At 45.1% G+C, this 26,421-nt stretch overlaps 2 protein-coding genes and 2 non-coding genes across 8 annotated transcripts; 3 read left to right on the top strand and 1 right to left on the bottom strand.

Annotated features, from left to right (window-relative positions):
• The first annotated feature begins 5,618 nt into the window (after positions 1-5,618).
• TRNAY-GUA (transfer RNA tyrosine (anticodon GUA)) lies at positions 5,619-5,707 on the top strand. The gene is given in 2 exon segments: positions 5,619-5,655; positions 5,672-5,707. It is a non-coding gene; the product is annotated as a tRNA-Tyr (tRNA).
• Positions 5,708-5,934: 227 nt separating this feature from the next.
• Positions 5,935-6,007, top strand: TRNAA-AGC (transfer RNA alanine (anticodon AGC)). Its single transcript has one exon. It is a non-coding gene; the product is annotated as a tRNA-Ala (tRNA).
• Positions 6,008-6,258: 251 nt separating this feature from the next.
• AGBL5 (AGBL carboxypeptidase 5) lies at positions 6,259-25,691 on the top strand. 5 transcript variants are annotated; one of them, XM_074209881.1, is made up of 17 exons: positions 6,259-6,412; positions 6,819-7,079; positions 7,310-7,481; positions 7,914-8,077; positions 8,704-8,881; positions 9,270-9,448; positions 9,960-10,416; positions 11,125-11,294; positions 11,591-11,726; positions 12,397-12,599; positions 13,136-13,338; positions 22,617-22,724; positions 23,246-23,392; positions 24,134-24,246; positions 24,548-24,594; positions 25,057-25,266; positions 25,456-25,691. In XM_074209881.1, exons 2-17 carry the CDS (start codon positions 6,865-6,867, stop codon positions 25,592-25,594), a joined length of 2,841 nt encoding a protein of 946 aa, XP_074065982.1. In that variant the 5' UTR covers positions 6,259-6,412; positions 6,819-6,864; the 3' UTR covers positions 25,595-25,691. The 5 variants fall into 5 exon arrangements, with proteins under 5 accessions (XP_074065982.1, XP_074065981.1, XP_074065983.1 ...); XM_074209880.1 differs by having other exon boundaries at positions 6,260-6,412; positions 23,246-23,401; XM_074209882.1 differs by lacking the exon at positions 23,246-23,392 and having other exon boundaries at positions 6,260-6,412.
• Positions 25,692-25,833: 142 nt separating this feature from the next.
• OST4 (oligosaccharyltransferase complex subunit 4, non-catalytic) lies at positions 25,834-26,421 on the bottom strand. Its single transcript, XM_074209885.1, has 3 exons — positions 26,312-26,421; positions 26,094-26,227; positions 25,834-26,018 (listed from the first exon to the last, which is right to left on the bottom strand). Exon 2 carries the CDS (start codon positions 26,224-26,226, stop codon positions 26,113-26,115), a length of 114 nt encoding a protein of 37 aa, XP_074065986.1. The 5' UTR covers position 26,227; positions 26,312-26,421; the 3' UTR covers positions 25,834-26,018; positions 26,094-26,112.

Genomic DNA, 26,421 nt, shown 5'->3' with positions numbered 1-26,421 from the left:
GTCATGGAAACAAGAATAATGTGAAGAAAACAATAATGATGATGTAATATACCAGATCAATCCTGGAGGGGGTGATATATATATATATATATATATATATATATGATTTGTTGTATGTGTATATGTAAGGATATGGATATATATATGGGGCAAATCAATGAAATTAAGCTTTAAAAAATTAGAAACCAGGTCCTCAGCACAACCCCTGCCTGGCAAATGGAAGCAGGTATTGGGAGCCACCCAGCAGGGAACTGCTCCACAGCAGCTCCCAGAGCACTCAACCCACAGAAGGTAAGGGGGTGGGGAGAGACTGTCAAGGTCTCTCTGCTATCCTTGGGGCAGGCTTCTGGTACTCTGTCTAGGGACCCTCCTCACAACTCCAGGGTTGAGGGGAGTGCTTGTGGTCATCCACAGACAAGACCATAGGCAGGAGAACAGTCAGAGCCTCTCCTAAGATATTGAGGGAACTAAAGTCCTTGCAGGGGTGTTCCAATAACACTCAAAATCATGGGAAGCACCTCAAAAGCAGGGCATAGACCAGGGAAATGAGTAAACAGAAAAAAAAAAGAACTTGACTATAATTACTTTGATCCCATGGAGGATCAAAACACACATTCAATCAAAGCTTCTGTATCCAAAACCTCCAAGAAAAATAGGAATTGGGCTCAGGCTATGGAAGAGCTCAAAAAAGATTTTGAAAATCAAATAAGGAAGGAAAGAAGAAAAATTGAGAAGAGAAATGAGAGCAATGCAGGAAAATCATGAAATCCAAGTCAGCAGCCTGGTGAAGGAGATTCAAAAAAAAATACCAAAGAAAACAACATGTCAAAAATCACTTTAGGTCAAATGGAAAAAGGAGTCCAAAAAATTAATGAGAAGAATGTCTTAAAGCAGAATTGGCCAGATGGAAAAGGAGATAAGAAAGCTCTCTGAAGAAAAGACCTCCTTCAAATGTGGAGTGGAGCTAAGGGAAACTGATGACTTTGTGAGAAATCAAGAAACAATAAAACAAAACAAAAGAATGGAAAAGTAGAAGAAAATGTGAAATGTCTCATTAGAAAAACTACTAACCTGGAGAACAGATACAGAAGAGATAATTTAAAAATTATTGGGCTATATGAAAGTCATAACCAGGAAAAGAGCCTTGACTTCATTTTTTACAGAATTTCTACAGGAAAATTGCCCTGATATCCTGGAAGGAAGGAAGCCTGGAAGGATTTGCATGAACTGATGCTGAGTGAGATGAGCAGAACCAGAAAAACATTGTACACCCTAACAGCAACATGGGGGTGATGATCAACCTTGATGGACTTGCTCATCCCATCAGAGGATAAAATAAAAAATTGAGGGAATCAATTGCCTCCTGAAAACGATGCCCCCAAAATAATCCCCAGGAATATTATGGCCAAATTCCAGAACTTCTAAGTCAAAGAGAAGATACTGCAAGCAGCCAGAAGGACACAATTCAAATATTGTGGAGCTGCAGTCAGGATAAGATAAGATTTAGCAGCTTCTACATTAAAGGCTCATAGGACTTGGAATATGATATCCCAGAAGGCAAAAGGGTTTGGAATGCAACCGAGAATCAACTACTCAGCAAAACTGAACATCATCTTTCTGGGGAAAAGATGACAGGAGAATTTCAAACTTTCCTGTTGAAATAAATGACCAGAGCTGAACAGAAAGTTTGATCTCCAAGTACAGGACTCAGGTGAACCATAAGAGGGGATGAAAGAGAAGGGCAAATTATGAGGGATTTAATAATGTTGAACTGTTTGTATTCCTGCATGGAAAGAAGATACTGATAACTCATATGAAACTTCTCATTAGAGCAGTTAGAAGGAACAATTATAGACAAGGCATAGGAGAGAGCTGAATTTGAAGATATAATATATTATAAAAGATGGAGTTAATGGGTGAAAAAGGAATATATTGGGAGAAAGGGGAAGGAAAGGTAGAATGAACTAAGACATTTCATATAAAAGAGTCAAGAAAAAGCTTTTGCATTGGAGTAGAAGGGGGCAAGTTGAGGGGAATGAGGGAGCCTTCATTCTCATCAAAAATGTCTCGTAAAGGAAACATACACACTTAAGGTGTAGAAATCTATCTTGCTCTAGAGGGAAGAGGATGGGAGGAAGGGGTCAGGGAGAGGGGGGGCATTGTAAGTGATAAAGAAGAGGGAACATCATGGGAGAGGGTAGTCAGATACAACTTTTTGCAAGGTGGTGGGGTTGGGTGGCCTGCCCAGGTCCACGCAGCTGGGTGGTTGTTAGGTATCTGGGGCAGGATTTGGGCTCTGGTCCTTCTGGCCCCTGGGCAGGTGCTCTGTGGGTTGTAACACCCAGCTACCCCCAACACACTTTTAAGAAGGGATGAAGTAAAAAGAGAGAAAATAGAATAAATGGGAGTGGGGAGGAATGGATGGAGGGAAATACAATTAACAATAGCAACTATGGGAAAAAAATATCGAAGCAATTTCTCTGATGGACTTATGATAAAGAATGCAATCCACCCCAGAGACAGAGCTAATGGTATCTGAACATAGACTGAAGTACAATTTTCTTTTTCTTGTTCTCTCACTTCATTTTTTGTGAGTTTGTTCATTGGGGGGAGGGAATTATATTTACTTTTACAACAAGACTATTTTAGTAATGTGTAAATAATTTTTTTTGAAAGGGGCTATTAGGAATTGGCCAAGCCTGTTTGTGGTGGCAAAGAATTGGAAATCACGTAAATGTCCTTCAATTGGGGAATGGCTTAGCAAACTGTGGTATATGTATGTCATGGAACTATTGTTCTATTAGAAACCAGGAGGGATGGGAATTCAGGGAAACCTGGAGGGATTTGCATGAACTGATGCTGAATAAGATGAGCAGAACCAGAAAAATACTGTACACCCTAACAGCAACATGGGGGTTATGTTCAATCTTGATGGATTTGCTCATCCCATTGGTGCAACAATAAGGGGACAATTTGGGGCTATCTGAGATGGAGAATACCACTGTATCCAGAGAAAGAACTATGGAGTTTGAACAAAGATCAAGGACTATTACCTTTAATTTAGGGGAAAGAAAGTGATATCTTATTGTGTAATCTTGCTATCTCTTATACTTTGTTTCTTCCTTAAGAATATGATTTTTCTCTCATCACAGTCAACTGATATCAATGTATACCATGGAAACAATGTAAAGACTAACAGACTGCCTTCTGTGGGGGATGGGGAGGGAAGTAAGATTAGGGGAAAAATTGTAAAACTCAAATAAATAAAATCTTTATAATAAAAAAAAGGAATTGGCTGAGGTTGAGATTTCATACCTTTCAACAATCAGTTTGCACAGTCCCTTTGTAGTTTTAATGTTGCAGCTTTTAATTTTATATCAACCCAGTAAATATATTCTAATATACCAAAAAAAAAAATTAGAAACCTCAATAGTAGCCAAACAAAAATAAGCACAAAAGAGGACATGTTGAAAATCAGAGGAGAAATAAAATGGAAACAAGCATAAATATAGAAAGGTTAAAACTAAAAGCTGCTACTTTGAAATTAGTAGCAAAATTGATAAACTTTTAGACAATCTGATTAAAAAGAAGAGGGCAGAAAATCACCAAACAACAAATAAATGAAGAGGAAATCACAACAAAAGCTAAATTCGAATTATCAGACCCTGCTGCATAGATATATGATAATAAAATTAAGAGCACAAAAGAAGTAGAATACTAACCTTAAAAAATATAGGATACTTAAATTAATAGAAGACAAAATAGAATTTACAAGTAATCCTAATTCAGAAAAAAAGTAGAGCTAGCTGCAAAGGAACTACCAAAAAACATTCCTTGTTCTAATAGATTTACTTTTAAAAAATACCAACTATATACAATTATTCTCAAAAAATGAGAAGACTCCTTTTATAAGACAAATAATGCTAGGTCATGATGTGTTTTTTTAATATGTAGATCATGCATTTGAAAAGATGCTGACCTAAGTCTAATTTCTACAAAGTTGCTCTTTAGTTTTCCAGCTGTTCTTATTAATAATAAATTCTAAGTATATTTATCTATAATTCAGTTAATTTCCATTATGATTCTTCCTCATGTGATTTGTTCTATTGATCTCTATTTTTTAACCATAACAGATTATTTTATCGAATATAAGATAGTTGGAGGTTTGGAAGTGTGTTCTTCCTCCATTCCAACATTTTTTTCATTATTTCTCTTGGAATTCTATGTCTTTTGTTACTCCAAATGAATTTTGTAATTTTGTTTTGTTATTATTTTATTGAATTTTGTAAATGGTCCCTGGTGATTTAACTAGTAATACATTAAACTGTAAATTAACTTTGGTATGGTTATTTTTATCTGACCAGGAACATTGAATTTTCTATTTATTTGTTCTTTGTGGAATATTTTGTAGTTGAGTATTTAGTGTTTGATTACATGAAAGTATATGCGCTTTGGTACATTAAACCCCAAGCATTTTTTTTTAGGTTAAGTGACTTGCCCAAGGCCACACAGCCAGGTAATTATTAAGTGTCTGAGGTGGGATTTGAAGCCAGGTACTCGACTCCAGGGCCGGTGTTTCATCCACTGCGCCACCTAGCCGCCCTGAAATAATTTTGAATGTAATTGCTTTTTCTCTCAGACCAGTTTGGATTTTTGTATATTTTATAGGAATACTATTGATGTTTATGTATTGAATTTTCAGGTTGTAATTTTATTAAAGTTATTCATTTCCTCAGTCTCCTGATCTAAGATTTTCTAACCGAACCAACATTTCCTCATCAGATCGGGATAGTTTTATCTTCTTTCTCTCTATCTTTACGCTCTTAATTTCTCGTCTCTTATAATTAGCATTTCCAGGACTGTATCACATAACAGGAGGAAGAATGAGAACCCTTGCTTTATTCCCGCATCTCTTGGGAAAGCTTCTAGTGGATCCTCACACCCAGGATACTTGCTTTGTAGGTAGATTTTTTTTGAATATTAAAAAAAGGATCTCTCTCTGCTTGTGGCTCGGAGCACTTTGGCATTTGCAAGTGAAGTGCTTTGACAAGGCCGTTCTGCACCTATTGAGATAATCCCGAGCTTTTGGATGTGGGCTTCAAGTTTGATTGATTGTGCTGTTTTCCTATGTGCAAACATTCCTGCATCTCAGGTGTAAATTCAGTAGGGTCACAAGGAATGATTTCTTGAATCAATTGCTGGCCTCTGGTATGGTTTTTATTTCAAGCTGTTAAATTAAGATTCATTAGAAACATTAGACGATCGTTCTTGCTTTTCTGGTGAAGTTAGGTCTAAGTTGGTCTCATAAACGGAGACTTCTGGACTTCCGAGAGCGCTCGCCTGCGGTCGGTGCGTCCTGCGGAGCACCGGAGCACCGGCCGGCTGAGGCGGGGTCGCGTCCCTTGGCTGGGGGCGCGGGGCTGGGCTCCCGGGCCGGGCCGCCAGTCCGGGCCTGCGTGGCCACGGCTTTGGGCCGGGCCGCCCTGGCTCCCGTCTTTCCGGGCGCCGTGCGCAGGCCCGGCCGGCGGCGCAGACAGCCGGCGGCAGGCGGCGGGGAGCCGGGGGAGCGCGCCGCCGGCACGGTTAAGGGACATGAGGAGAGAGCCCCGGCAGCGAGGCCTTCGATAGCTCAGTTGGTAGAGCGGAGGACTGTAGCGGACCCTCTGCGGTGATCCTTAGGTCGCTGGTTCGATTCCGGCTCGAAGGACTTCCCTACGCTTTTTCCTTTTCCTCCTCCCGCCGCGGAGGGGGCAGGCGGCCCTCGCGCTTTTGCGCGCCGGGAGTGTGCCAGGCGCCGCCGGCCGCGTTGCCCCGCTCCGGCGGACTCCGGCCCTCCGAGCCGCGTGCGGCTCCGCGGCTGCCGGAGGGGCGGGGCGAGCCGGGGCGACACGTGACCGGCCTTTCTAAGGGAACGAGAAGGAGACGCGAGCGAGCGGGGGATTAGCTCAAATGGTAGAGCGCTCGCTTAGCATGCGAGAGGTAGCGGGATCGATGCCCGCATCCTCCAGGCGCCGCGCTTTTGCTTTTTCCGCCCGACAGCTCCGAGCGCCCGCCCCGGCCCCTTATTATCGCGCGCACCACGGATAAGGGGCCGTTGCCCGGCGCTCCGGCGCCTCGGGGCCGGGCCGGGAGCCGCGGACGTTATGTTGCCGAGGAGCTCGGACCCCGGCGCCCGCGAGGGGCGAGGACCCCCCCGCACGCCCCGACCAATGGCAGCGAGCGTTGCTGGGTGGGTGGGCAGCGGCGCCCGCGACCAATAGGCGCATGGCTTGTTGTCTCCCGGCAGAGCGGGGTCCCGGCGCCCGGCGCTCCGTTTTGTTTGGGTCCCGGGCGGCGGGCCCGGCGCTGCACCCGGGCCGGAGGCGCGGCCACGCTGACGGCGGCAGGGACGGGGGCGCCGGCCCCGAGAGAGGTGAGGGCCCCCGCCGCCGCGCCCCCGGCCGTGCCCGCGCGGGGCGGCGCTGCCCCGGGCCCCGGGCAGCCGTGGGCTCGGGGCTTGCGGGCCCTCCCTGCGCCCCGGCCCCGGGGGCCCCCACCCGCCGCCTCGCGGGGAGCCGGGGCGGGGGGGGGGGGCTCGGGAGTGCAGCTCGGCCCCTCCCTCCAAGTGGCGCCCGGCCGTGCCCGACGCCGGCTGGCGGGACACCCCGGCTCCGGGCCGCACCTGTGCACTTCGGGCGGGAAGGAGGCTGGGTTTGTGGGCCGGCTGCAGCCCGCCGCCCCCTCCCCGGGATGGGAGCGCCCCCAGACCCCGAGGCTAACTGAGGCCGTTTTCACAGCTTGTCTTCTTCCCTCTTCCTCCCCACCCGCCCCACCCCCAGCTCTCAGGGCCAGCCCGGGGCAGGAAGATGCCCACCCAGCCCCACCATGGAGCTGCGATGTGGGGGACTGCTGTTCAGTTCCCGCTTTGACTCAGGGAACTTGGCCCATGTGGAGAAGGTGGATTCTGTGGCCAGCGAAGGGGAGGGGGGCGGGGCCGGGGGGGCCGCCACCACCAGCGGAGCCGCCTCCGCCGCGGACTACGAATTCAACGTGTGGACACGGCCCGATTGTGCCGAGACAGAGTATGAGAATGGGAACAGGTATGAAGCTGGGGTCCGGGGAGGGAGTGTGCGGAAACCCAGCGCCGGCCTTCCTACCTGCCCTCCCAGGGACCTACTTTGCTCTCCTCACAGTTGCACAATGCCCTACTTCTCATCCCCACAGAACAAGCCTTTTCCCATTCTTTCAACTTAATCTTCCTTGCTCCATTCTTTTTGCTATCTCGGCCCTCTCCCTTACAGACTCGTCTCTCCCTACTCCACTCCATTAGGTCATGGTTCTACTTCAGTGTTCGCGGAGGAGTTCCAGGAAAACTCATAAAGATCAATATCATGAACATGAACAAGCAAAGCAAACTGTATTCCCAGGGCATGGCACCCTTTGTGCGCACACTGCCTACTCGACCTCGTTGGGAACGCATTCGAGACAGGCCCACCTTTGAGGTATGGTTTTGATAGAGAAGATTGTATGACTGTAGACGGAAACTTAAAAAGTTGGGTGCCAAGATCCCTTGACAGAGAAGAAATCATTCTGCTTCTGGTAAAATGAACTAGGTAAAAAGGATTTTGCTTTGACCCTCTGCCTTAAATCTAACCAACATCAATAGCTGTTAATGGGTCTTTGATGCCAGTATCTGGAGAGACAATGAAAGGTCTGGTTGATAAGGCAAGCGGGTACATTGAGACAGGAGGCATTTTCTTAACTGTGGCCTATTCTGAATTATGGTTCAATAGCAACTGTGGTTGCTATTGAAATGATGCTTAAAGGGCTAGATGCTAATTTGGTAGGCTAAAAAACCTAGCTACCAATACTGAGTTAAGTGTTTGGGGGGGGGTAGTCGGTTGCCCTTTCTTTTTCTTCCTCTGCCCCCTCAGATGACAGAGACACAGTTTGTGCTATCCTTTGTGCACCGCTTTGTGGAGGGTCGGGGAGCGACCACCTTCTTCGCCTTCTGCTACCCCTTCTCCTACAGTGACTGTCAGGATCTGCTGAACCAGCTAGACCAGCGCTTTCTGGAGAGCCATCCTTCCCTTAGCAGGTGCTATGTCCTACCTTTCCAAAATACTGCGATCAAACATGGCCTCTGCTCCTCAATTGATAGTTCTTCGGGCTTTTCTCTGTATCATGGTGTACTACCATTGGCTGTATCAGTTGCCTTAATCTCTTCATACTATTCCTACCCTCTTCACCTCATAGTTTCCTGCCTAGTTCAGCTCTCCTACTGCCTTAGTCAAAGAAAAAGAGGACTAAATTCCTACCTTTTTTCAGGCACATAAGTATTTGTTGACTTCTACGTACTCAGAATATGCCTTATTATTGCCAGTATGGAATCTGTCATACCCTGCCAGAGCACAGCCTGAGAGAGAATTCATATCTCTGAGAAGTCACAAACCAAAGGAAAGGCCAGTGGCCATAAGATCTTCCCACTTCTTTGCCTTTTTCCATTTTTACAAGCATATGTGTCTCTTTTCTGGATTTTTATCCTGTAACCATTTTTGCATTATTTTGTTTTTCTTTCATTAACTTTTTGCATTTGGTTGCTAAAGTACAAAGGTGTGGGGATGGGGGACTAGGTAGTTTGTCTTCCTATCTCCACCTTAATTCTGTTCTGCAAATGTGGACTATTCTTTCCAAGACATGGCCTGATGATCTTTATCTTTACAGCCCCTTAGATTCTATCTATTACCACCGAGAACTCCTTTGTCACTCTCTGGATGGACTTCGTGTAGATCTGCTGACTGTGAGTTCCTGTCATGGGCTTCGAGATGAAAGAGAACCCCGTCTGGAGCAACTATTTCCTGACACCAGCACACCCCGGCCATTCCGTTTCTCAGGCAAGAGGGTGAGTGGGGAGGAAAGAAAGGTAGGAAACTGGAGTGTCATGGCATAGGAAAAGTCACTTATGGGTTTGGACCATCTATCTCTAGTCAGCTTCTCCATTCTTAATCTAGGGTAGGGCTGTCCAAAGTGATGCAAGCCTGCAGGGCATTTTTATGTGACCCCCCCCCCATGGGTTTACTAAATGCTTTAGTGAAGAAAGCAGAGCTCTCACTAAAATGGCAAATCAAAATATATTGTCTATTGTTTCAGTAAAAACTTTTAAAAGTAAGGTTGGACAGCCCTGGTCTAGGGCTTGAATGTGACAGCTCAGATCCCTAGGCTATGTCCTTCTGCTGTTAGCATAGAATCAGAACTGACAGTCCCAATTATTGCTCTCCTCTTTATCACAGATATTCTTTTTGAGCAGCAGGGTGCATCCTGGGGAGACACCCTCTAGTTTTGTCTTCAATGGTTTTTTGGACTTTATCCTTCGACCTGATGACCCTCGTGCCCAGACCCTACGTCGTCTTTTTGTCTTTAAGTTGATTCCCATGTTGAACCCAGATGGTGTGGTACGGGGTCACTATCGGTAAGAATAACTCCCCCTTCCCCTTGTCCTGATCATCAAAAGTCCCCTGATAAATGTTAAGGTGTCATTACAACTTACCCTGTCCTGCCTTCACAACTCTGCTACATCCTAAAGTGGGAATGTTCCATTAACTTGAAAAAGAATTCATTCTCCCAGACCTTTGGGGAGGACTAGAAAGGGAGATGTAGGATCACCTGAATGTGGAGAATTATTCCCATGCTCCTGTAGAAGTAGATGTAATATTAGGTTGATTTAATCACATACACCCTTTTACAACACCTAGTACAATGCAGAGCTTGCAGGGAAGGTTCCAGGAGTTATAGGTGGTCTGGTTCTATTCTCTAGTTTCTGGAGCCCAGGGGTAAAGACTGACCTTAGTCCTTGTCTTTCCTTGGTTTTTCTACTTAAGACTTTGTCAAATTGTCTTCGATATCTTATGCCACTCACCCTAGTTTCTGTTTTTCCTACTTCAGCTTTCTAGACCTCTACCTTATCCCTTATTTCCACACAGGACAGACTCCCGAGGAGTGAACCTGAACCGTCAGTATCTAAAGCCAGATGCAATCCTTCACCCAGCCATCTATGGGGCTAAGGCAGTGCTGCTGTACCACCATGTGCACTCACGTCTGATTACCCACAATCCCTCTGACCACCAGTCCAGTCCTCAGTCCTCAGCCCCACCCGGTCCTCTTTCTGAACTTGAAAAAAATGACAATCTCCATAAAGAGGACGGCCTTGGACTTTCAACTGAAGGGGACAATCCTGAGTCCTGGACACAAACTGAGCCAGCAAGCCAGGATTCCAATGGCTTGTGGTTTTTGGAATCAGCATCTGGTGAAGTGGAGCCAGCCCCTGAAACCATCCCCCCCAAGGAAAGTGGTGTGGCCTACTATGTGGACTTACATGGCCATGCCTCTAAAAGAGGCTGTTTCATGTATGGAAATAGCTTCAGTGATGAGAGTGCCCAGGTAGGGATCTTGAAACTGGTCTTGAATGTGATATACATTAGAAGTTAAGGGGTGGGGGATATAGAATATGAGCAGAAGGAAGAATAACCATAGGCTTGTCACTTTAGGAAGAAAATTAGCTCTCTGGTATGTTTGGCAATAAATCTGCAAATTGGAGTTATAGTGTATTTTGAAAATCAGGGTTAAGGTGCTAAGCTTTTTAAAACCATAAAAGAAATTGGAACTTTTCTAATGGGAGTCAAATGGAAGAGATTTGGGGGAAGGGGGAGGTAGACAGGAGAAAGAAGAAAAAATCTGAAGGGAAAGAAATTAAACTGTGTTGATTAACCATATATAACCTTTTTTAAACATCTAGTTAATCATATGTAACCTTTCTTAAATAAAAAACTGGGAATACAGTGAAAATTCAAGAATTATTGGGGGCAGCTAGGTGGCATAGTGGATAAAGCACCGACCTTGGAGTCAGGAGTACCTGGGTTCAAATCCAGTCTCAGACACTTAATAATTACCTAGCTGTGTGGCCTTGGGCAAGCCACTTAACCCCATTTGCCTTGCAAAAAACCTAAAAAAAAAAAAAAAAGAATTATTAACTTGGTAATGACAATTTTGTTTCATATTGAATGCAGTGCCTTGACCCTTGCCTCCTTTCTTCCTTGTTTCCTTCTTTTTACCATAATACCTTCTGAGCTTGCTCTTCATCCCAAATAGGTAGAAAACATGCTGTACCCAAAGCTTATCTCCATGAATTCAGCACACTTTGACTTCCAAGGCTGCAATTTTTCAGAGAAGAATATGTATGCTCGGGATCGTCGAGATGGCCAGTCTAAGGAGGGCAGTGGTCGAGTTGCCATCTACAAAGCCTCAGGGATCATTCACAGGTTGGGGTGGACACTGGGAAAATAGGGCTTCAGACTTGGGATATGTTCTCCTAGTAGCATCTGAGTGAGGAATGGGGAAAAGGATTTGAGAGCCCAAGGCATCACAAAAGAAAAACCTTAAGATAAAGACTTTGTCCCTGTGGGTCTACTTTCACAGTTTAGCTTGGTGGGTTTAGTATCGGGGTTGATTGCCAGCTCATTGGGAAATAGCCCTTAATCTTTTTCTTGACCACTTTAGTATATTCAAGCTACATGTCACCTGTCCAGAGTAGTGATATAAAGTCTCTGTGTCTTAGCTACACACTTGAATGCAACTACAACACTGGACGCTCGGTAAACAGCATCCCTGCTGCCTGCCACGACAATGGGCGTGCCAGCCCCCCTCCCCCACCTGCCTTCCGTTCCAGATACACCGTGGAGCTATTTGAGCAGGTAATGAGCCATGGAGCTAGAAACAAAGGCATCAGACCCCCTAAAGCAGTTGAAAACCCATGGGTGGCCTATACTAACTCACTCTCCTAGGCTGATATCTTATGGAGAGATGACACTGCCACTAGGGCTCTGGTTGGGACCTCCCAAATAATGACTAATTTTGTATACTTGTGAATACCCCTTCCAGTTTGGAGAGCATGCCTCTGTCCCAACACTTTTGGAGCTTAGATTTTTTCCTCTTTATCTCATAATGCCTTATTTTTCTGGTTGATCCTTTCTTCACACAAAGGCATGTATGTCTTTCCTGACCTCATAGGAAGTTCCACAATTATAGGGGGGGAAAAGAGCTTTGTTCCCTCCTATAATCTACAGACCTTTTCATTCTTAAAACATTGAGAATCACCAATCCCACAACAAAGTGCTGCCTTCTGGCTTAATTCCTGAGATAACAACTAATAAAAACCATAATCTGAAAAGGAAAAAAATTGAAGACAAAGAAATTTAGTCTTAGCTTTAACAAGGGATTACGCTATAGCTGCAAATGAGGGGCAGAGACCTTCCCCTTAGCATATGCTACAACCAGAGTGCTCTGGGGCACAGTATAAAGTTTGAGTGATTCAAATCAATAATGTTTCAGGCATCACAAGCTGAGTTTGAACTCCCTTGGCAGGTAGGACGGGCTGTGGCCATTGCAGCCCTGGACATGGCAGAATGCAATCCCTGGCCACGAATTGTCCTTTCGGAGCACAGCTGCCTCAACAACCTGAGAGCCTGGATGCTAAGACATGTTCGTAACAGCAGAGGTGTGGGTAACAGCCTTAATATGGGCATCAACAAAAGGAGAGGCTCTCGAACCCCACCAAAAGGCCCCAAGTAAGGACAACAGGATGGGAGGAAAGGGTGGGAAAGTGGAAGTGATTTGGTTTTGAGATGAAACACAAGGTCTTAACTTTATCTTGAGGAATACACTTAATTTTACAACTAATATATACCATAGGATCATTTTAGGAAGGGAAAAGAGTGTTATAAATTCAAATCCACAGTAACTCCTTGCCCAACAGATTGAGAATTCCTACTGTAGGGAAACCAAAAAGCAGGAAAGGGAAATGAGGGAAAGATTTCCCAGAAGGGTAGAACTATGAACCTATCCCAGTGGCAACATTCACTGCAAGAAACTACTTGTAACTTCCTTAGTAGCATTATCCATATTGGGAGGGATTACATCAAATGGGATCAGTAGCTAATCAAGAGGCAGAATAATTTTTTCCCCCCTGTCCTTTGATATTGGTGCCTAATGTTCTTAATTCAAAATCATTTCCATTGATTCTTCATTAGGGGAAGACATGACAGCTGAAAGACTTGGAACATACCCACCCTAGATTTCACCTGTTCTGTGTGCTTCCTTGCAGCGGTTTGCCTATCTCATGCTCTGAAAACACCCTGAGCCGGGCCCGAAGCTTGAGCACTGGTACCACTGGCAACAGCCAACAAAACTCTCCACAGATCAAAACTTCACCCAGCTTTCCCTTTCATAGCAGTCGGTCCACAGGGCTACCAGGCTTGGGTCTTGGCACCCAGAAAGGCAGCCATCGGGTGCTGGGCCCTGTTAGAGGTAAGCTGATAAGGAAGTCCTTGGGGCAAGTGTTTCATTCTCTCTGGTGTTGCTGGGGAGGAAATTAGCCCTGAAAACTTATTCTTGGGCCTGAGACAAGGGGTAAATCAATAAAACCAGTTTACAGCAGAATTTGTAACCTCTCCTGAGACCTTGGTTTTTCCTTGCAGCATGGGGGCCACAAGACTGGGACCTATGGCCATGGGTAGGGATCCTAGACACTCTCTTATCAAAAACCCCAGGAATTATAGGATCCCAATATGTACTGAAAACCAGACAAGCCCTCTGACAAAAGGGAATGCTGGTTAACTGATACTGAGACATGTAATCTCTAAATCAAGGGTTGTGGTCAGGATGAAATCAAGCACTCAGTTGTTGCACTGTGAGATAATGGTTGTATTTCAAGGTCCTTGAGAACTGGAGCTACTTCTGGTTTTAGGGTTTAGGATTGAGGTGAGAAGTACTGCACAACCTCCAGAATATGAGGCCAACTTCAAATGATATCTATGCTAGTCCTGTAAACTAGACTCACTTCTACTCCCCACCATAGTTATTTTTCAGTGCCTACAAGTATTGCCTAATATGGTAGACCTATAAAAATAATGGTAGCTGTATTTAAGTACTTCTCTTAATAGAAAGAGACTGGGCTACCAGGAGGAAAAAAGGAAGTCACTGGTAGGCAATAAGGTGTAGTAGAAAAACAGTTCTTACTCTACCACTTGCTATGTAGGAGACTTTGGACAAATTATTTAACTATTCTACATTTGTTTTCTCATCTGTAAAATGAGGGTATTGACCTGTATAACTTCTCCCTATGTATAACTTTTTGATAGTTCAAAATCTATGACTTTATGCTTAAAACTAGTCTGAAATGAGGAACAGGAAAATAATTTTACCTCTAGAAATGTTAGGCGCTAAGGGTTCTTAAACTTTTTGTGTATCACAGATCTCTTGAAATGTGTCCCCCCTTTCAAAAGAATGTCTTTAAATGCATGAAGTAAAAATAGGATTTTCCAAGAAAACTAAGTGTTAAATTTTCAGGCTCCATGTTAAAGCCTCTTAAACTAGGCCATTAATCAGTGTTTTGTGGGGCTTTTGGACTATTACAGCTAATCCACAATATGAAGATTTCTGGTCTAGTCTTACTATTGAGTTTAGCTTAGAAAAGCTTTCTTTTTTCCTGAGAGGGACTGCTCCCTGGGGACTTTTTAGCTCATTTCTCTCATACCAGAGAGTAATGGATAACACAGTGTAGTATAGGGAATCAGATCGTGGTTCAAATTCCAGCTCTGCCACTTAATTAGAATTGTGGCCTGGAGAAAGTAAAATAAACCTTCTGACTTTCAATTTCTTTTATCTCTAAAATGGGTATAGTGATATGTTTTGTTTACTCTTCTGTGTCTACAGATGGCACCAGAAGAGTTGTGCATGAGAACTATAACATCTCCAGAGCCAGGGACACTTACTCTGCCTCTCCCAGTGGGATCCAGGCTGATTGCACCATAGAAAGCTATCTGCCAATCTGCAGAGTGATTGCTACCTAGGAGGAAGTAACCATGGGGTTGCCCTCGGCAAGGGAGATTTCACATGGTTGCCATGGATCCAAACACATAATCAAGAGTTGAGGGAAGGAGCTTTCAGGAAGGGAACAAGGAGACTAGCTTCTTACATCCCAGGAATTCTATTATAGATAGAAGGGTTCAGCTAAAACTAATCCCCTGACCTTTTGGACAACCCCAGACTATAAAGTAAGTTTGAGGGGGAAGCTCCCAATAGTAGGAAAAAGTCCTGGACTTGGCTTTGGTGATTTGGGTTAAAATACCCTAACTTTTCAGAATTTTGTGAACCTGAGCAAGTAACTTAATCTTTATAAACCTTAACCTTCTCTGTAAAATTGGGAACGTGTGTTATAAATTCTTTTGTAGACTGAGGCTACTTTACCGTAAAAGCTGGATCACTTAGCAAAGAAACCCTTTACCTCCTATCTGAAGAGGACTAGTGAAACCCTGTACAAGGTCTTGGTAACTTTAGTTTTTATGGTGTTCAAGGCAAAAGCTATTAAGACTGGGATTAAGGGTCTTTCACTCTGAAAGACCCTGAAATCGAAGTAATGGCACCTTTTGGTACAGCAGCTAAACTTGGTTGAGGTGACTCAGAATTCTAAGTGGTGAATAAAGAAAAACATGAGAGGGAAAATACTGCTGTCACCACTTTTTTTGTTGTGACTTCAGATAAAAAAAAGTCTTGTTCCCTCAAAACAGAAATTTTATCTCATTCTAAAATGTTATTTCATAATCTTGGGGAACAAAGTTGTTCAAAATAGACCCTTGAACCCCAGTCCTAAACTGCTTGTTGCCAGGGTCAGAGATCTCAAAGTCCTGGCATTCCTTTTCTATTCCCTACCTGGATGATAGATTGGAACCATATATACCATAGACTACATTAAGATGTGAGGAACTAGGAATTGTGTCATAGAAGAGGTCTGTAAGAGTTTTTTAAAGATATCAGTTGGAATTGCCACCCTTAAGCACCCCACATTTTGTATCCCAGGCTCCTTTGTCATTTCAAATCATTCTATCCTCAGATTCACATTATGGGGATGCAAAGGACCAATCATTAAGCGCCTGGTGTATGCTTGGCATTGTAGATACAAATACAAAAGCTTATTCTATGTGGATTAGGGTGGTGGTGGTGGGGTGAGAGATATAGTGTTCACTGAGAGAAAATACAAATTTCACTAAGTAATCTCAAGAGCACAAACTGGAGTAATCAAGGAGACCTCTGTAGTAGGTAGTTAGCTGGGGGGGGGGGCTCCAAGAGGAAAGAGAGTTGGGAGAGAAAATTGTTAGGCAAGAGTGTCTGTCCCCATCCCCTCCCCCCACAGACATGACACAGATGTCACATCAATTCCTCCTAGGAATGCTACAACCAGCCAGTTTGGACCAAAGTGTGTTAGAAATAGTATGTGGTAGGGACAGAGAAGAAGGAAACCAGATGAGGAAGGACAGTCAATGCTAAACAGAGTTCATATTTTATTCTAAAGGCAATAGAAGATCATTGGAGCTCCTTTGGTAGAGAAGTGACATGGGCAAACCTTTGCTAAAGATTTGAACTTAAAGCATTTCCTGCCTCTAGTGTTCCTACTCTTGTACGGAGCCTGGCCCCATTGAGACTCAAGTTTATAGAATAAAAGTCAAGCTGTGGTTTAAGGATATATTACTTAGTCCCCCCCCCCAGCAACTTTTAAGGTCTCAGGATTCTTGGGTTTTACATTCAAATGTCATTAACATATTCTAGTTATTCCACCTTCTCCTTGACTTGGTTCTTATACCATCTTCATTTTTTAAAGTTATTAGTTTTAATGATATAGCTGCTCAGTGCAGAGGCCTGTACGGTGTTTCAAAAAAGTTAATCCTTATTAAACTAGTACCGGTGTGTACTAGTTTCCAAACCTATCTCACTCTCCATTTTTTTTTTTTAGGTTTTTGCAAGGCAAATGGGGTTAAGTGGCTTGCCCAAGGCCACACAGCTAGGTAATTATTAAGTGTCTGAAACCAGATTTGAACCCAGGCACTCCTGACTCCAGGTCCGGTGCTTTATCTATTGCACCACCTAGCTGCCCCATTACTCTCCATTTTTATATTCTTTTTAGCTACTAACATGTCCATTTGAATGAAAACTCCAGTGAGATGTCCTCACTGCAACCTTAAGAAAAGCAGTTGGGCATTGCTAACTAATGACAGTGGACAGGGTTCAGTATCTTTAGGCCATAGCCAGGAAACTTGACTCTTAACAAATTTTACTGTGTTAGATCTGTTTCCCCAAAGTATGATTGAAGTTTTTTATTGGGGGGGCGGGGTTCGAGGCCATGGGGTTAAGTGACTTGCCCAAAGTCACACAACTAGGTAATTATTAAGTGTCTCAGGCTGGATTTGAACTCAGGCCCTCCTGACTCCAGGACTGGTGCTCTATCTACTTCAACACCCAGCTGCCCCTATGATTGAATTTTGTTTTATTGATTACCCTACTCCCCATGAGAGAAAGGGATTGCTAGACTGCAGGTCCCAGCATCTCAAAAAGACAATTGCTGTTGGCAAGAAAATGGTTATCATCTGAAATTTTGACTTTTTTCCTCCCCAGCCCAGAGTTGAAAGATCAGTTTTAGAATCAGAAGGAACGTTAGGAGTTATTTAGTTGCGATTCCTCATTTTATAAATGAGGAAACTAAAGCCCAGAGAAATTAAGTGATATTATAGGTTATGGTTAAGAACCAGGATACGAACAGATTATGCTTCCAAATCTAGTGCCTTTTCCCTACCTTCATACAACTCATCCCAATGCCCAGAGCTTGGAACTTGAATGTCTATTTAGTCATTAGATTTGGGGCCTTCTTATCTTTTTTTTTTTTAAGGCAAATGGGGTTAAGTGGCTTGCCCAAGGCCACACAGCTAGGTAATTTAAGTGTCTGAAACTGGATTTGAACCCAGGCACTCCTGACTACAGGGCCAGTGCTTTATCCACTATGCCACCTAGCCACCTTCTTATCATGAGTGCAATTCAAGAGACTCCAGAGCTCCTGTTATTGCTCCCCTGGACTCCTAGTCCTAAACTTATCATATAGTATCTTGCTAAATTCAGAGGACTTGGCATCTAGCCCACTGTAAAGCAGCTCTTCAAATCAATTTATCCTCAATACAAAATAGTTAGTCTAGCTTAGCTGGGGTCTTAAGTACCTGCTGCCCAAGTACGATAGAAGGAATAGAGCATCTGTATTTCCATGATACAGGCAACATCATTATATTCACCAGAGTTCTGGAGTTCAAAATTCCCAGCTTTGACCACCATGGACAGGACTTAGACAAGCTGCCCAGAGTAGTTGTGGATGCCCATAATCACAGCTATAACCTATTTAAGACTGAGTTCATCCCTTAGTTTAGTTGTGTGGTCAGATGGGCAACCTACCAATTTAGCCAGCTACTTCCAACCCCATGAATTGAAGTCTCTGTAAGGATGTCTTCTGGGAGTCAACTTTCCCTTTCTCCTCTTAACAGGTTCTCATAGTTAAAGGAAACTTAGTAGTTACCTAGGCTAACTCATGATAACCAAAATTGGTCAACCTGCCTCCTCAAATTCAAGTAACTGGGTACCCACTGATTACCCAAGGGAGCCTATTCCATTTTGTGGTAACACAGCTAAAATCTATCACTTCTACCCCAAATAGCTAATTCTCCCTTCTGGCTCAGCCTCCAGGTTTACCCTTAAATGCTCTTTTCTAGGCTAAAAAATCCCATTTCTTCAATCAGTTTTCTTACTGGATTCAGTTCTTTACTATCCTGGTTATCCCCCCGCCCTTTTTTTTTTGGTTTTGGCAAGGCAAACAGATTTAAGTGGCTTGCCCAAGGCCACACGGCTAGGTAATTATTAAGTGTCTGAGACCCGATTTGAACCCAGGTACTCCTGACTCCAGGGCCAGTGCTTTATCCACTACCCACTATCCCCCTCTTCTTGATAGGAGTGTTTGTGAACGACTTTCTTGAAATGGACCTAGAAACGAAGAGTATTCTTTTCAATGCAACCCAAGATCCTATTAGTTTTTGGTTTTTTGTTGCTCTTGTCTACTATTAAGATCGTTTACTAAAACACAAAGATGTCCTACAGATGAAATGTCTACACATGCCTCCTCCATCCTTACTTTGTGGAACTAGTCCTTTTTTCCCCCTTTCAACTCATATGCAAGTTTTTAAATTCAGCCCATCCTATCAAGTCAACTAGGAAAGTGTCAGGAATTGGACTAAGGCCTGAGTTTATATTCTACTTCAGACACTAGTCACTTAATCATAGAGCAATCAACTTAACTTTGCTCAGTCTGTTCCTTATCTATAAAATGAGGAAAATGGTAGCACTTATTTCATGGTTATTGTGTAGTTCAAGTAATATACTATGTGCAAAGTGTTCTGCAAACATTAGAGTGCTATATAAATGCTATCATTATTTTGTATCCTAAATCTGTTAATTATCCACCTTATTTGAAAATCTAATATACCTATCTAAATAATTAAATATTGATTAAAATATAAATGGTATATGGGGCAGCTAGGTGGCACAGTGAGTAAATAGAGCACTAGCCCTGGAGTCAGGAGTACCTGAGTTCAAATCTAGTCTCAGACACTTAATAATTACCTAGCTGTGTGTCCTTGGGCAAGCCATTTGACCCCATTGCAAACGGGGTTAAGTGACTTGCCCAAGGCCACACAGCTAGGTAATTATTAAGTATCTGAGGCTGGATTTGAACTCAGGTACTCCTGACTCCAGGGCCAATGCTTTACCCACTGTGCCACCTAGCCGCCCCAATAGCTATTCTTTAAATCCAATCATTCAACCATATGAGATACCTGTTTTATCATCCAGCTCACACCTTTATTTTTTCTTAAGACTAGCATGACATTGTCAAATTTTTTGTGGAGTCCAGATAAATTTTGTCTATAGTGTTCCCAATCTGTTAGTCTAGTTAATTACTGTTGGAAAATGGGGGGGGGGGTAAAGGATATTCTTGCTGAAATTATGCTGAGTTAATGAAAAACATTGCCTTTTCTAGATGTTCATAAATAATCCCTTTAATAATCCCTCTAGAATAGTCAGAAACAGAAGTCAAACTCACAGACCTCTCTAGTAGAATCCATTCTCCTCCTTTCTTTTTAAATTGGACAATTTGCTCTTCACCAGTCAGTCCCCAATGCACCACTTCTGTTTTCTACAGTCTTTCAAAAATCACTCACTGTGTAGGGGTGGCTAGCTGGCACAGTGGATATAGCATTGGCCCTGGAGTCAAGAGTACCTGGGTTCAAATCCAAACTCAGACACTTAATAATTACCTAGCTGTGTGGCCTTGGGCAAGTCAACCCCATTTGCCTTGCAAAAAAAAAAACACAAAAAAACCAAAATCACTCACTGTGGCTTAACAATGTCACCCACAGAGGTGGCATACTCAAGACTGTTGACTTGAACTCACTCAGCATAGCTGAGATGCTTTTAGTATCTGCTTGTCTTGGTTTTCCAATCCCTTTTAACTTTTTTGTCCTGTCCCTCCCAGAACAAAGATCTTCAGCAGAGGAAAATAAACACAAAGTTGAATATAATAAGCAGTACTTATTCTGTATTTATTATCCCATCCACCCTAGGCAGTGGTCCTGCCCCACCCCCAATTTTCTGTCAGTAATGTTGCCTCAGCTTATTTTGAACTTTAGTACCCCTACCACTGCTGTTATAAGATCATTCTATAACCCTGCCTCTAACTGCTACATATATCCTTTTTAATACTATGACCTAAGAAGGCCAGTGAATTTCCTGTGCATCTCCATGAGTTCTCTACACAACTCCTTCACAATGTTACTATTTAATTTTTGCATCCTCAGGATTTTATTCTTCAGGGTAGGCCTTCTACGCTGACTTAACCTTGATAAATTTTAAGCCAAGGGATTCCATCTAACATTTTTCTGATCCCTTTGAAATCTGCTCTCCAAAAATAGAATATAATACAGACTAGCCTAGCTTTCCCCTCCTTTATCAGTAATCTTATAGTCTTATAGTCCTTTTTCCCAAGGTTATCATCCTTGTCGCTGATCAGAATTATGTCAGGATAGCAGCTCCCCTTGTTGCTTTCTCCATCTTCTGAAGGATCAAACTGGCATTTAGGTAAGCCAGGAATTTGTTAACTTTGCTTTGGATAACTGAAGTCCCTTGTCATTACTTTTGCCTCCGTGCCAGAGTTGTGATCTGGTTTGAAGCTTCTCATCTATTTCTGCTCTCTAGCTAGGCCAGAGGGTCTTAACTAAGGAGTCTCTTAAAAAAAATTATTTTGAAAGCTGTAATCCAATGTAATTGATTTCCTTTGTAATCCTAAATAGTTTGTTGTATGCATTTAAAAACATTCCTAGGAGTACCTAGGCTTCAGTAAAATGCAAAGGAGTCTGCTACCAAAAAAAGTTTAAGAATCTTTGATTTAGGTCAGGGCTACCCAAAATGCATGGCCTGCAATGTAATTTTATGTGGCCCCCTAAGGGTTTATTAAATGCTTTGGTAAAAGAAGCCAGGCTACCAAAGCTCTCACTAAAATGGTAAAACAAAATATATTGTCTTTTGTTTCAATAAAAACTTTTAGGGGCAGTGGTTAAAGTACTAGGCCTGAAGTCAGGAGGACCTAAGTTCAAATTTGGCCTCAGATACTTAATCATTACCTAGTTGAGTCACTTAAGCCACTTAACCCCACTGCCCTAAAAAAAAAACAACCCAAAACTTTAGAAAGTAAGGTTAGACAGTCCTTATCTAGGGATCTCTTGTGGAACTCCACAACAATATCACTTTTCTTTCTTTATTACTACATTTCTCAGTACATTCACTCCCTGAAGCTTAGGAACAAATAACCCTACAGAGCAAATACATTGTGGAAAGGAGCTCCATAGTGTCAACAGCTTCCATTCCTCTCAGCTATTGCCCAAGAATCTCAACAGACAACAATCTAGAAAAACTAGTTAGCACAGGGGTAGTGGTTAGGTGGCATAGTGGATAAAGCACCAGCCCTGGAGTCAGGAGTACCTGGGTTCAAATCCGGTCTCAGACACTTAATAATGACCTAGCTGTGTGGCCTTGGGCAAGCCACTTAACCCCATTTGCCTTACAAAAAGTAAAAAAAAAAAAAACAACAAAAAACTAGTTAGCACAGATCCATACAAGCAATGTCAACAGATTAAGGCTGGTATCAGGGTTGATTCCAGGTTGGCCCAGCTATAGTTGCTATGTGTAATTTCTAAACAACTGTGGCTGTTTAGCATTTTTTTTCAGGTTTTTGCAAGGCAAATGGGGTTAAGTGGCTTGCCCAAGGCCACACAGCTACATCATTATTAAGTGTCTGAGACCGGATTTGAACCCAGGTACTCCTGACTCCAGGGCTGGTGCTTTATACACCCTGCCACCTAGCTGCCCCTGTTTGGCATTTCTGAGGAAAGTACCAACTGATAATATTTATAACAAAATCATAATCATGCATTTACTTAAGATCAGAAAATGTGCCACTTAACCCCATTTGACTTGCAAAAAAACCTTAAAAAAAATCAGAAAATGTCATTATGCAGTATTCTCCTTCCTCCATCCTATAAGCCCACAAAGGCAAAGCCTGGGACTACACATGAAATCAGAGGGAAAAATTATGCCATCTTTTAGCCAATCCCATCCCCCTCTTCTGTTGAGAAACTAGTCCTGGACCCCCTCCTTGTGTGTAACAGATGCTGGGACCACGACAGAGGAAAGAGAGGACTGCAACAACATAGCAGGGAAACAAAGACAAGGTCATGGGCAGAGCTGGGTTACTACAGACTGGAAAATCCAAGCAGGTAAAAGAAATAGGAACCAGGTTAGCTAAGGGTTTATAAATTGGATGGGAAGTAACATTCAGTCTGATAAATATGCACTATCTTAAAAAACTGAAACTCAATGGCAGGCTCTAGGAGGGTCCTCAATGGGAGTGGTTGTCCAAGGGACCCTTTGGGATGAGGGTTTTTGAGGAGATAAAAATGATAAATGTCAATATTTAATAACCTGTGACTGGGTCACTTGATAGACTTGAAGATACAGTTGGGAATAGTCAAGACTATTATTTCTCCCCAAGAAAGGACCAGGATGGAAGACAAACCCTGGTTCAGTTTCTAGCATTGTATTTTGTTTTCTTAACTAGAAAAAAAAAGTTAATTTTCCTTTGCCTTTGAATCTCTAATGTTTGTTAGAGATCCTACCCATCTGAGTTACTCTAGGAAAGAGGGACACCAATATACACAAAGCCCAAGCCCCAACAAATCACCCAGTGAGGGGAGCAGCTGAGTCTCCCTTTTATCCACTTTTGTCAATCTCTGCTCAGAGTCAAGAGGCCAGGACGGGAGACGGCGGCAGCAACCACTGACCCATCGCCCTGCCACAGGCAGCTTGGACTCGCCCCCCACTCCTCCTAGTGCCGGCCCAGCCCCTTCAAGAAACATAGGCACCTGCTTACTGCCTACCTCACTTGGTATAGCGGGTTGGTACCTAATGCCACTGCTGTGTGTTCTAGACAAGTTATCTTTTATCGCTGGTGCCACTTAGCCTGGCTTCCTTATTGGTACACTATAGCTTCTTATTTAGCTCAGTTGTACCCTCAATCACAAACCTGGATTATCCTAATGTCTTACCTAAAACGTTTATCTCCTTCAAAAGAAATTGGGATTTTATATTTTAAAAAAACAGACCTTAAATTGTGCCTACTCACACAGAACCCTAAGGGACTTTTTTCCTAATTGTCTAAGGATATCTGCTTGAAGTTCCTGACTTGCAAAATCAGGTTCTCATGGTAGGACACTGGAAACCTAAGGACAACCTGTTGCAGGCACCTTTTCATGGCTACTCTGTCTGGAACAAGTATCTTCTTTCTTTTCGAGTTCTGTGTGCCAGAGCATCTTCAGCCCCTACCACTGCCATGAGATTTCTTATCTTAGTGGTTTTCATCATAGTTGTCAGCTCTGATATCCTCTCTAGTCTTGGATTTTGACTTTATCGCAGAAAGTGTGACTTAAAAAAATAACTAGAGGTCCTGTAATACCTAGGTGGCACTCAAGATTGGGCAACTGCTCTAAACAGTTATTTTGTAGCCAAAATCTGATTATGACCTGATTAGGACTCCATGCCATCCCAAGACATGAATTCAACATCATCCTTTGGCTGCTGTACCTTGAGTAGGGTCCCATTCCAGTGATAATTTTCTCTTAATCCCTAGGGAGTAGCTGCTCACTTCTGTCTGCAGGGGATAAACCAGAGACTGTCATGGTTATCGGGAAGGGGCTGCTGGGGAGTGGGTCTCGCACCCCCTGCATCAGGGCTCGACTGCAGGTAACTCTTTGTAGCTCATCCTTGTTCTCTGCACAGTTGCCTTAACAGTCTAAATCCAGCAGACCACTCTGATAGTGGGAGGGAGAATATCCAACGCTGGTGGGTTGCCAAAGTGGGGAACTTACCTGGGGCATTTCCCATAATAAGATCACGATTTATCCCTCAGCCTTAGCAACAATTCCCCAAACCGCAATTCCAGTTTCCAAAGTCTTAAGCTTTCTGCCATTAACACTCCAACCCCAGCTTCCTAGCCTTGGATTCTCTCGTCCTTGCCTTCAGCCTCTCTTCTCTTTCTGCCCAGAACTGCCCGAGGAGAGTTTCTGCCAGGAGGGGTCCCGGATTCCCCAGGTAACACCTCTGGCTGCTGCTCTAAGGAGCAGCCATGCCACCACCCCAGGGTTCAGACAAGGCCCCCAGGCTAGTGTTGAACCCCTTTGGGTTGGCAGAAGAAGTGGGTATAGGCAAGACATGATTGGGGGAACTAAGGATAAATTCCCCTGGCAGGGGCTGAGGAGTAGAGGAACTCTTGAGGGAGGTTTCCATATACCCCGTCATTTCCCCACGGAGAGCTTTCTCTGCTCATCCAGTCCCTTGCCATGGAAGGGCACAGAAGCTCGAAAGACTATGGAGCACACGGACCCTTTTGCTATCCCCACCCTGGGTAAGCCCCTGGAAGGCATAATCCCCACTAAATTAAAATCCTTTGCCCCAATCCTATTTTACCTGTCCCAGCTAGGGGCAGGCCCCAGGAGTTGTCAGTCCTAGTTCCTTTGTGTTAATCCCCTACTGTACCACACTCCCTCCATGGAGATGCCAGAGTCAAGTCCAGGAAGTGAGAAGCTCAGGGGAAGAGTCTAGCCCTCAGCGCCACCCCCTATCCATACAGGCTAGGCCCGGGTTGGGCCGGGGCTCACCGCCGCCTGGCAGAGGGATGAGAGGCTCTTCGGGCCCCACATCCCCCACCCCCCGGACCAGGGACAGCTCTGAGCCAGAGCCAGGACCCTGCTCTGTTGCACCAGGGTAAGCACCAGGGTCCCCCGCCCCGGCTGGCTGTCTGCCGGGCCTCCCTGCCCCCAACCCCTGGGTCACCCCCGGTCCAAAGGCACAAGTCCAGTCCCAGCCTCAGCCTCCTTGTGACGCCCCAAGATTGCTCCCTGCCCATCCCGGGCCCGGCGGGGCCGCCCTCAGCCACTCTCTGTTCCGTTGCAGGCTGCTCCCGGCGGGGCCCCCGGGGCCCCCGCGGCCCCACTCGGCCCCCGCGGCCCCACTCCCGGCCCGGCGCCCCGCCTGGCCCAGCGGCGGGGCCCCGGGGCGGGCCTGCCCCAGGGCTCCGTCTCCCAGGGTGTGACCCGGCCCGCCTCCTCGGCCGGAAATGCCCCCTCGGGCCCCCGCGGCACAGACGTCTATTTTTATACGGGTGGGTTGGGGGGAGCGGCCCGCGCCGGGCGGGACGCGGGGGGCACTCGAGCAATAAAGTCGTTTGGAAAAGACTCAAGAGAAGTCGGCTCTGAAGGGCGCCGGCCCTGCCCCGGCCCTGCCCGCCCCGCCCCCCGTGGCCTCCGCCTCTTAACAAACGCCAGCTCGGGCTCAAAAGCGGAGGGGACGTTTAATGGGGGCGCGGCTGCTTCCCATGCTCTCGGCGGCCTTCGGTCCTGGCGGCGGCGCCTCCGCGTCCCTCGGGGGCCCTCACGGGCTCAGGCTGGGGGCGTCCTGGGCCCTGAGCAGGCGGGAGACACCGGCACGGAGACGCTCCCCGCGGGCCACGGCGCCATCTGGGGGACACAAGCGGGCGGTGAGGCCGGGCCGGCCGGGGGGCCCGGGCCGCGGCCGCCGGGGGAGGGCGTTACCTGCGCGGGCCGCGCCGCCTCACTCCTGCTTCTTGGGGTTGTTGACCGCCACGTAGTGGTAGAGGACCACGAGCAGGAAGAGCGACACGCCCAGCATGTTGGCGAAGATGGCCAGCTGCACGTCCGTGATCATCCTGCAACAGAGCAGGCCGCGCTCAGCCCCCGCCGCCGCCGCCGCCCGCCGCCCGCCCCGCGCCCCGCGCCCCGGCCTCGCTCACTTGCTCCTCGGCCTCCCCACGGCGCGGCCACACACACAGCGGCTTGGCGGCGCCGACCCGGAACTACTCGGCGTCTGCGGGCGCCGAAGGGAACGTGGCGGGGGCGGGGC

This window comes from Macrotis lagotis, chromosome 1 (genome assembly GCF_037893015.1).
Source record: "Macrotis lagotis isolate mMagLag1 chromosome 1, bilby.v1.9.chrom.fasta, whole genome shotgun sequence".
Taxonomy (NCBI): Eukaryota; Metazoa; Chordata; class Mammalia; order Peramelemorphia; family Peramelidae; genus Macrotis; species Macrotis lagotis.
This window is presented reverse-complemented; position numbering and strand designations above follow the sequence as displayed.